This window comes from Vigna unguiculata, chromosome 9 (assembly GCF_004118075.2).
Source record: "Vigna unguiculata cultivar IT97K-499-35 chromosome 9, ASM411807v1, whole genome shotgun sequence".
NCBI lineage: Eukaryota > Viridiplantae > Streptophyta > Magnoliopsida > Fabales > Fabaceae > Vigna > Vigna unguiculata.
The window spans coordinates 42,767,340-42,778,473 of NC_040287.1; the positions used below are offsets into that span (position 1 = coordinate 42,767,340).

The following is an 11,134-nucleotide window of genomic DNA, read 5'->3' on the forward strand; positions in this document are numbered from 1 at the left end:
TATTATATAATATTAGTGAAAATATATACACGCGTTTATATTTACTTTTATTTTATGGTAAGAAATTTATTATTGTTATAATTATTATAATTATAAAACTAAGTATAAATGCTTTTTTTATATAGTTTTTATTTATTTCATAAAAAATAATCAATTAAAAAATATAAAAAGTAGTTAAAGTTTAAAAAATATCACTTAAATAATAAAGTTGATAAAATAATTATTTTAATTTTCAAAAATTTATTTAAATGGTAGATTGGAATATAAATGTAAGAAAAAAAAATCCATTTACGTATAATATAGACAGTTAAAAAATTACTGTATAAACGGTAATAAATAGATATAACATATTAGTATTTTATTTATGAAATAAATTTAGTATTTAATGGTCCATAAGTATTGATATATTATATTATAAAATATTTTTAAAATAACAATGCCTAATATTGATATTTATTTTCATAGGAAAAATAATACCGATTTAATATTTTATAAATTATATTACTAAAAACATTTAAGTAATTTTCAAATAATATATCTCTATATAGTCATACGTTTAAGTGAACTTAAGATTTTCTTAATCGAAAAATACAATTTTAAAGTTAATATATATTTGGATTCATGTATAATATTTCACATAGAAGCTGGATTGTGAAATACTAGCAAAATTAGTTATAACATCTTACGGATATTGAGAGAGGTTATTATTTTAAATTTAAAGGCAAAAAATTATTAAAAAAAATCATATTTTTCAAAATTATAACTTTTTTATAGAATAAAGTTTAATATCAAATCATAATGGCATATTATGATATTAAAAAAATGCTAAAACTATAACAGTTTTGTTTAATTTAACAGTCATATCATTAAATATTATATTTTAATGTTATTTATACATTTTAATGCTGACATATTATTATAAAATCGTCTATTTCGGTTATTCTATTTTTTTCTATTTATTAATTGTTATTTTTTCATTTTTTCTGATATATTTTACTTTATTTTTAATAAATTTAATTTAATTTTATATATTATAATTTAATAACATTATATGATATCACCTATTAATATAATATCACATATATTTAAAAAATGTGTACATAGACACGAAATAAAAATCAATTTAAACAGATAAGTAAAAACAATTTAAAATCATTAATAAATAATTATTTTCCTAACTGTTTTCTTAGAAAAATTATTCTTTTATTTTGTTTTTATTATATTTTAAAATTATAAATTCATAATTTAAATAACTAATCCTCCTTTTATATATATATATATATATATATATATATATATATATATATATATATATATTTTGTAGATTTAATTACTTTTTTAATCTTGTTTTTGTTTAAAATTGTTAAATTGGTCATCCAACTATTCTTAATCTTAATTTAATATTGATTTTCTGAAAATTGATACAATTTAATTGTTTTTATTGAATTTTTTGAAATAGATAAAAAATTTGTTCATCAAATTAAAGCTCTTAATCATGATTATTTGTTTTGTTGGTATAATTATTATAATTATAGTATTATTGTCAATCAGGATAATTTACTTTGTTAGTATAATTAACATATTCTTATGTTAATTTTTTATGAAAAAATATTGATTCATTTAAAAAAATTAACAAAAATAATCAAATTGCATCAATTTTGTTTCAAAATCATGACTAAATTGAGATTAAAATAAAGCTTGATGTCCAATGTAACATTTTTTTAAGGAAAATAGAGTAATGAAACTTAGATTTTATTATCATATAAAATAGAGAATGTTACGATACGCTGATACTTCAATTTAGGTAACATATCTGTGTCTGACACGTATCTATGTTTGATATTTTACTGATACTACATCATTGAAGTGTTTAATCTATAAGCAGTAGTAGATTTGTGATGATAATAATTTTAAGAGTTAAATATGTTTGTTGTCCCTTAACTTTCAGTAAACTTTGTAATTAGTCAAGTTCGAAACTTTTAACCAATTTAGTCCTTCATATTTTTAAATACGTGGATTTAGTTTTTTAATCAAATTTTGTTAAGTTTATTTGACATTTCAAATGTGTTTCATAATAGTACTTGACTTAGTATTAAAGCAAAAATGTGTCAAACAATATAAACAACTTAAATAAAATCATTAAATGCGTATGAAACATAAAATAAATCTAACAAAATTTGATAAAAAAACAAAATTTACATATTTCGAAAGATGAAGAACTAAATTGGTCCAAATTTCGAAATAAACTAATTTTAAATTCTATTGAAAGTTAAGACACTAAAAACATATTTAACCATAATTTTAATTTTATAATTTGGATTCGCATAACTACAATCATATATTTATCAATTTTTAAAAAATTATTATACTTTTTAATACGTGTATATATATATATCACTTATCATATATTACTATTTCCAAAATAAATATATCGATGAAATATGTTTTATAATCAACTTTAATACTTTTACTAGTATATAAAACTCATTGAAGAGTAATTACTAATGTAAAAACAAAATAAATAAATAAATCATCAAATAATAATAACAAAAAGAAATACTAAACAAATGTTTACACATTCTATTTTATATCTTATAATATATATATATATATATATTATTTATATATTAAAAATGTAATTAAAATTAATAGAAATATCAAAGTATTAGTGTATTAAAATAAAATAGTATATCATTTTTTGTAAAAAAAAATGTCTGTAATTCCAATAGTAATTAATAAAATTATTTATATCTATTAATGTATATGTGGAGTCTGCCTGCATTTTATTTTCTAAAATTGAAAATAAAATTAATATGTGGTTAATCCTTTTTAAATGTGAGCAATTATTATACATGTTATAATATATTACTAATTAATATTTTTACTAAGTTAAATGTTAAATATATTTAATTATGTTATATATGAATTTGTTATAAAAAATCAATGTTAATAAAATAGTTTGTTACATTTCTGAAAAACACTTTATATGTTCAATTATAGTATGATATAAAGATATAATTAAATATTTATAATGCATTATAATGGGTTAATATAAATGAATTATAGTAATATAATTTTAATTGAAATATATAGCAATGTTAACATAAAGAATTGTATAGTTTATTATAGGTAGTAATGTACTATATTAATGCTGATATCGTTTTTTAGAGAACTTTGTATTCAACTGTAGGATGCAATAAAGGTGTAATTAAATATTTTACTGCATAAATAATATTGAAATAATATTAATTATTGCTATTTTATCAGTATATAAGAAAATTGATATTAATACTATAATATTATATCATTAAGTACTTTTAAAATAATAACCAGAGTACCTATCATCTTATTCTTTCATATAAAATACTAACTATAATTTTATCTCATAAATTTCATTGTATAAATAATATTACTCAAATATTACACTCATTGTTCTACATACTTCTCATTAAAATCAATATAAGGAACTTCTATCAATACTGTAATATAAATTTTATTTTGTAAATATGAGACAATATTTATCTTTTTAGTCCAAAATATTTATTTAGTAGTAGAGTTTGCGTTTATTTTAGTTTTTTTTTTTGTAAATATTTAATTTTAGCCGTTTCTTGTAAGATTAACAAAAGCTTATGTGTTTGTATTTTTGTAATTTTTAGATTAACCTCAACCTTGTATAACTATTTATTGTGCTACATCTAAATACCTTCATTGATAAAGATGAAGTGAGAAACCTTCTAATGAGTGAATTTATTGAAGACTAAGAAGGACACTTAATATTAAAATAAGAATTGCATATTTTTTGTATTGGACCTTTGTAATTATATATTGTAATTAAATTTTTTATGGATATTACTTTTCTATATAAGTTATATGGTTTATTGGATTATCTAATTAGTGATGAACCAAGTAATCTTGGTTCATAATATAGACATACTATTGTGTTACTTTTATTAAAAGATTAAAAATAATTTTATAAGTTGAAGTTTATGTTAGAATCTTTAGTAAAACTTTTGATTCTCATTTTTTTTAATTGCAAATACGGTAAAAATTGTCGTAAAAAGCTCTTTCCCTATTTTTTTTAGTAAATGTTAATCATATGGTATCATTTGGACAAGTTTCTAAAAATATTATGAACATGATCATAATTAATTTCTCCTTGATGATGGTAACTCATCTTGGATGGTGTAAGATCATTTGAACATGGTTTAAATGTTTTCATTTTTGACATTAAAGAATTCATACTAGCTAGACAATAAATTAAACTTGTTTTTCTTAATTTTTTGAATTTTTTAAATGTGATGACAATGATTGACAAATGAATTTTGACTAAATAAATATGTATCTAATGGGAAATGATAAATTTTTTTTAAATGTTACATAGTCTAATATTTTAGATTAAATTATACTCTTTTTTTTTCCAAAAAAATTATTAATTTAAAAATTCATTTCACGTTGATTACATTTATAATTTTTTATTTATAACAATATATAAAGAATATTTTTCTTTTTGAGTTTATATTTCAAAATACCAATTTTACCCTTTAAATATAATAATTTATTAAATTTTAAAAAATTGACTGTTACTTTTATAAGCTTTTTATAAAATTGGCTATCTCTACTTCTTGTTTTTTTTATTTATCAATGATTATTATTTCATCGATATATTTCACTTTATTTTTAATAAATATAATTTTAGTTTATATATTAACTTAATAACCTTACAATATTATCACTTATTAATATAATATCACATATATTTAAAAAATGACATACACAGCTAGCGCCAGGGTTTACACCAGTATTAATATAATGGGTTAAATATGTTTTTGGTCCATTAACTCTCAGTAAATTTTAAAATTAGTCAATTTTGAAACTTTGGACTAATTTAGTCATTTATCTTTCGAAATACATGGATTTAATTTTTTTAATCAAATTTTGTTAAGTTTATTTGACATTTCAAGCATGTTTCATAATAATATTTGACTTAATATTAAAACAAAAATATGTCAAATAGTATAAACAATTTAAATACATTTCTCAATTGCGTACGAAACATCAAATAAACCCAACAAAATTAAATTAAAATAACTAAATCTACATATCATTAAAAAATAATGGATTAAATTGGTTCAAAATTTCGAAATGAATTAATTTCAAAATTTACTAAAATTTAAGAAAAAAAAACATATTTAAGCCTAACACTTGCGACTAATGATCAGGAGACAAATGGTAGCCAGTTATAACAAAACCAACAGAATCTTAGATATTTAGGAGAAGTCGAAGAACTATTGTTTTAAAAATCGAAAAATAACAAAAAAAAAAATGAAGGCAGAGAAGAGAAGAAGCTCATCCGAAAGAAATGGCTTCGATTTCGTGGTTCTGTTGTGTGCACGTGCGACCCACACTCTGCAACTTCACACCCTCTCAGGCAGAGAAAGGTCCAACACTTTCCCTACCCATTAACTCAATTTTCATGTTCTTCAATATCAGTTATCATTTCTTTCAGATTTTTTCTGTTCAGGTCCATCGCTTCTCGCATCCTTGGAGCATCATAAAACTAAGTCATGTTCACTGTAAGAATTCAAGTATTACCTTTTTGCTTCTCCATGTTTCATGGTCTTCATATCTGTGTTTGTTCCTTCAGTTCTTCCATCGAAGAAGCACGTGGGGTTAATAGGAGGCAACTTCTTCTTCACACCGCAGTAGCAGTACCTGCATTTGCAGTCCCCAATGCATTAGCACTCAGTGGTGATTTTCTCATTTTTTTTTTCGTTTATTTGAAAATAAATGTTGTGTTTTAGTATTCTAACTTTAAAGACAAAACTTGGATCCGGTTTCCGGTTTCATAGATATGTTTTGTGTGTGTTATCATTCAATTCTGAATTGAAGTTCATCTGCATAATCTGTATGTCTTATTATGCAGATTATAAAAACCAATCTTCAATTCTGATTGAAAACATTTCCAGAAACATTTACGGAACTGTGTTTATGTTTTTGTTAATCAATTAGCTATATGCATCGTATAATGTTTTTTTTTGGAGTCTCAGATGTGTCTGAGGATGTTCGTGTGTACACTGACGATGAGAATAAGTTCAAGATTGAGATTCCCCAAGGTGAATTTGAATTGAATTACAAGCTTTGAAGTAAAAGTTAAAACCATATATACATTCATACACTCAACTTCAGTTTCTTGAATTCTACACTCTTGTGTTCTTATGGCTGAATCAGGGTGGCAAGTGGGAAATGGAGAGTCTAATGGATTTAAATCAATAACAGCCTTTTACCCAGCAGAAACATCCAATTCCAATGGTGTTATTCTCAGCGTTTATTTCTTGCCAATTTGTGTTTCTGATTACTTTCTCTTCAGCCATTATAATTTCTTCTAGTGTAAAATTATTTGCTTACTGTTGTGTCTTCAGTGAGCGTTGCCATTACTGGACTAGGACCAGATTTCACTAGGATGGAATCCTTTGGCAAAGTTGATGAGTTTGCACAGACTCTGGTGTGATCTCATAATCAGATTTAAAACTATTACTTGGTTTGGAGTTTTCTTTCTCATTATTCCAACCAATGCTAAAAAATTTCTCCCTTTTTCGTTAAAATGAAATCAACAGGTTAGTGGATTAGACAGAAGCTGGCAAAGACCCCCGGGTGTGGCTGCTAAACTCATAGATTCTAGATCATCTAATGGTGTGTACTTTTACTTTTGAAGTTGGTTCATTATGGTATATGTCATAAGATTATAAGGAAAAAATTAAGGATGTTGTAAAATTGCGTCCCCTTTTTAGTAACTATACTCTACAAATGTGCGGAAACCATTCTTAAGGTATACATGTTTCAGTTTTTAGATCCATATTCATATGCTGACACGAGCTTAATGAGTCATAGAAAAACTTCCCCAAGTTCTGAAAACATAGGGAAATAGCAAAGTTTCAGTTTTTAATTCAATTCCAACAATGGTTCAGGGATTTATTACATCGAGTATTGGCTGCAAAATCCTGGTGAGAGTCGCAGATATTTATATTCAGCTATTGGGATGGCATCAAATGGTTGGTATAATAGACTGTATACGGTGACAGGACAGGTTTGTGTCCTCATCACACAACTCAGAACTTACAATATACACTGTAATATCTGTTCAGTCTAATTCTGTTTATGCATGCAGTTTGTGGAAGAGGAAACAGACAAATATGCTTCAAAAGTTCAGAAGGTGAATTTGTTTTCTTTTTAAAGTAATCCTTTATTTGATAATAGAACAAAGGTTGTGAAGTTACGATGATCCAAGACATGTAGTGGATAAGATGAAGTAGCGTTGGTCGTTGAAGTAGCTTCTAAGTTGTTTATTGAAATTCAGCTTCCACTTTGGTTTCTGCAGGTAGTGGCATCTTTTAGGTTCTTATGAAGAAATGGTTATGACGAGGAAGAAACCTTCTTTTAACCCTTCAATTTTTTTTTTTTTCTATTCCAATTGGATTTCCTTCAAAATTGTTGAATGAAAGTAATATAAAGTTAGTCTCTCTAATCGACAATTTGAGATGATTGATAAGATATTTTACAGTGATTGTGAATGCCTCCGATATAAAACCTTGCGTTAACTGAAGCAGCTGGAAAAGAAGTTAGTGGTAGTAGCCTTGATCAATAAAGGGTCCATCAGCAACAGTGGGTTTGAGAACCTGTGTCACATAAATATATATATATATATATATATATATATATATATATATATATATATATATTGTAATATGAAAACAAAGAAAAGTAGAATTTTCTAAATATTTTATTAAAATAATGAAAACTTATAATATTTTTAACTTTTATAACAGAATAAGAGAGGAAGTAACATTGAAATAATTCTACTGCACAATAAAATGTTTAAAGAAATATATCATGAGTGCCAACAAAAAAATATATAATATTGATTATTTAAGAGTTGCTTAAAATTATAATATTTTTGGTCCAATTATATAATACAACATTATTGGGAAAATGAATGCTTCTACATTTGTTTCTTTAAGGTAAATTCAGTTATCTAAAATTATTTTGTTGATTCAAGAAAAAGGTGCATATGCATCCTCTGAGAGCAGTTAATAGAATTACACTTTCCTTTCTTTACTTTTCTTCCCAGAACTGAGGGACAATTATATTTAATCACTGATTTTTTTGGATTTCTTTTTTCTTTTTTTCATTTCATTTCCTAATTATGTCTACGTACCAAGCAAAGCATTACCATATACATGTACAATGGTTGAAAAAATAAATAAGACCCTCTACAAGAAGATAGAATTGCAGGAAATTGAACACGGTCTCGTGAGACGCTGCCACAGAAAAATTGAATACCTTCGCTAAGCTAAGCCTAAGATCAATAGCTAATTGAGACTTCTCAATCATGGTTCGTCTTTACACTATTGCCTTCTTGGCATTCTCCAGCTTTTGGAGGAGATGGTTTATTAAATAAAAGAGTAAGCTGATCAAGGAAAAACATATTTTTCATTTGCTCCAGCTGCTGCCTTTCTTTTTCCATCAGCAGGTCTAAATCTTCAAAATGGACAAGCTTGTCTTTGATACTTTTCATCTACAGAACAGAATATCCAGTATTTAGTAAAAAAAGAAAAACTTTGTAAATACAAACGCCATCAAAATAAACTTGACCAAATTAACCTGAACTTCTATAATCTCAGAAATTCCTTTTTCCACATCTAACTCTTCCTTCTCAAGCTGTATATGTGCATGCAATCGATATCCTTGAAATGAATCTGAAGTATTGCCACCATTAAAAGGAACACCGGCATCTGCATAAAACATAAAGCCACAATTCTGCTAAGGAAATTGAGTTTAAAAATTAATGTCTCCATTTTCAATTCACAGAATCACATAGATCAAGTAAGAATTACATAAAAAAGATAAAAAAAATATGTGAATTTTCTAATAGCGTGTACTGTTCATCAGAGCTTATTCCAAAAGTTAACCACTGAAAAGAGCAAATGATAATTTTGGTCCACTAATGTAGATATAAATATCAGTTGCAAAGCTACATTCAGAGTTATTCCAATCAAACAAATCAAGACCACAACAAAGGTCGGTCCATCCATTCCCAGATAAATTACATTAATACCGATGACAGATCAACTCATCCATATAAGCCTATATTCTTTCGTTACTTTAATTATTAATTTATCATTCTCACCTTGCAGCAATGTATTCCTTGGAAATGACCGATAATTTATTCTAGTCGCTTTGTAAACATCAGACAGAGTTGCCAATGCAGCTTGAGCAGCGGCTTGTGCAACCTCTGACCCTGCCAAAGCAGACAGGAAAGCAGCCTGCAAGACATTGTATAAAAAAGTGTTAATATATTATATTTATGACACACAAAGACTTCCATAGAGATCTTTCTTCATTTGGCAGTTCGGCTATCACTAACTGTGATAAAAAATCTATCCAAAACCTTAGTAATTAGGAATCAACAATTAAGTTAAATAGCCACTATGGAGCTATTGTGTGGCGGAATCCCTCAGATCAGCAATCTCGAAGGGCAGTTAGAGAGGTTCAGAGTGCAATTCATGAATCTTTAATGATTACATGCTATACAATTAAGTTTCGTTTTTTCGTCTGTCTATATAAAGAGAGCAAGAAAGAACCTGAGCCAGAATAGGATTGCTTGCATCCGCAAGAGGCGTGAGACGCATTCTCTTACTAGATTCAGCTGAGGCAACATTATCCAATTCAGATTCAGCATCAGCATTAGTTACCCTCTTTAACTGATTAGAACTGTCATCAGTGCCATTAACAGCAGGTTGTTGTTGATAATTCTGGAATCGATCCGCAAAAGGAAGCTTCAAAAAATGAGCAACACACTCCTTCTCAGTTCTGCCAGCAACATGCTGAGATACCCTCTTCCAATCATCACCATAATGCGTAAGAGCTTCCAGAAGATTGGTTGTCTCCTTTTCGCTCCAATCCGTCTTTGTCTCCTCGCTTATCTCCACTCGCCTAAAATCCGAAGAGCTCACACCAACTCGATAATTGCCACGAACATAACACCTCGCACAAAGAGTTAAATCATACTGCACACACTTCAACTTTTCCTCAATCAAATGCTAAAGAAAACTTAGATGTTGTAGTTTAGATACATCTGGAGAAACTGTGGTATGGTCCAGACCACCATGGCCATAAATCATATATGTAAATTAGTCACAACCATGGAGACATGATGGTCTCTGATCAGACAACAATTCTTCGTGTATTATTTTCCAATTAGTATTAAAGTTTCACTAGGTAACTTATAGTGACCTTCAATATAAACATCTATACTCTAAATTATCGAGATAGAACTACAAGTATCATAGGCTAATAACACCAGATATACTAAATTGTTTCTAAGTTGTGTCAAGACAATAAAAGAATAGAGAAAAAGTAACCTTGTCACAAGCAAAACAAGCAATCGTACAAACGGCTTTGCAGCCACTGCAGAGTCTCTTTGTGGTTTCTTTAGCGGGAGCGGAAGAAGGTTCGGTGGAGTTGGACGCAGAATCGGATTTGGTCTCCTTGTCGTCCCACTTCAAGGGTTTGGTCAGCGATGAAGACGGATGGTAATTGATAAGGCCCCAAGCTTCGAGGAAATCGAAGACTCTGCGGATGGAACCGACATCTCCGACGAGCGTTTTGCGGACATCCGTGAAGGTGATTTTTCGGGTGGGATTGTACCTGAAGAACTTCACGATAGAATTCCTGTAGTACTTGTAAACCCTAGGGCTCTTGGACGCCGATTCGAAGAACTCGGGGAGGTGACGCACCTCGCTTTCGTGAATCGAGTCCCACGAGAACCATCGAGAGTAGCTCGGGACCACGATTACATTCGCGTCCGCGGAAGATTTCGGGTCGGACAATGGCGCCTCCGGCTTCACCGCTGCCAACGCAGGCTGCGGAGGAGGCGGTGGTTGCTTCGGAGGAATTGGGGCCGGAGGGGCTTCCGCAGAAGAAGGTGGAGGTTCGGTGGCTGAGGAGGGGACGGAGGCGGCGACGGTGGTGGCCATGTCACTGGGCCGTTATTACAAGCACACTTTCGGTATTCGAAATTCATATAAATGTGATTTTGAAGTGACTGATTAATAGTCCATTCAGAAATTGCAACGGA

At 28.0% G+C, this 11,134-nt stretch overlaps 2 protein-coding genes across 2 annotated transcripts; one reads left to right on the forward strand and one right to left on the reverse strand.

The window, feature by feature from the left end:
• The first annotated feature begins 5,223 nt into the window (after positions 1–5,223).
• On the forward strand, positions 5,224–7,568 carry LOC114162886 (psbP domain-containing protein 3, chloroplastic). Its single transcript, XM_028046878.1, has 10 exons — positions 5,224–5,438; positions 5,522–5,573; positions 5,645–5,748; positions 6,048–6,113; positions 6,229–6,309; positions 6,420–6,502; positions 6,615–6,690; positions 6,966–7,084; positions 7,166–7,210; positions 7,376–7,568. The coding sequence occupies exons 1-10, from the start codon at positions 5,360–5,362 to the stop codon at positions 7,400–7,402; spliced, it is 732 nt and encodes a 243-aa protein (XP_027902679.1). The 5' UTR covers positions 5,224–5,359; the 3' UTR covers positions 7,403–7,568.
• A 655-nt stretch (positions 7,569–8,223) lies between these two features.
• Positions 8,224–11,134, reverse strand: LOC114164364 (SWI/SNF complex subunit SWI3B). Its single transcript, XM_028049007.1, has 5 exons — positions 10,419–11,134; positions 9,639–10,064; positions 9,185–9,320; positions 8,659–8,789; positions 8,224–8,572 (listed from the first exon to the last, which is right to left on the reverse strand). The coding sequence occupies exons 1-5, from the start codon at positions 11,031–11,033 to the stop codon at positions 8,381–8,383; spliced, it is 1,500 nt and encodes a 499-aa protein (XP_027904808.1). The 5' UTR covers positions 11,034–11,134; the 3' UTR covers positions 8,224–8,380.

Coding starts and splice junctions, on each gene's coding strand:
- LOC114162886 (XM_028046878.1), top strand. CDS start 5,360: ATGGCTTCGATTTCGTGGTTCTGTTGTGTGCACGTGCGACCCACACTC. Junction 5,574..5,644: donor AAAACTAAGTCATGTTCACT/GTAAGAATTCAA, acceptor TTGTTCCTTCAG/TTCTTCCATCGAAGAAGCAC. Junction 6,691..6,965: donor AGATTCTAGATCATCTAATG/GTGTGTACTTTT, acceptor ACAATGGTTCAG/GGATTTATTACATCGAGTAT.
- LOC114164364 (XM_028049007.1), bottom strand. CDS start 11,033: ATGGCCACCACCGTCGCCGCCTCCGTCCCCTCCTCAGCCACCGAACCT. Junction 9,321..9,638: donor GCAATCCTATTCTGGCTCAG/GTTCTTTCTTGC, acceptor AATGTCTTGCAG/GCTGCTTTCCTGTCTGCTTT. Junction 8,573..8,658: donor CTGAGATTATAGAAGTTCAG/GTTAATTTGGTC, acceptor TCTGTTCTGTAG/ATGAAAAGTATCAAAGACAA.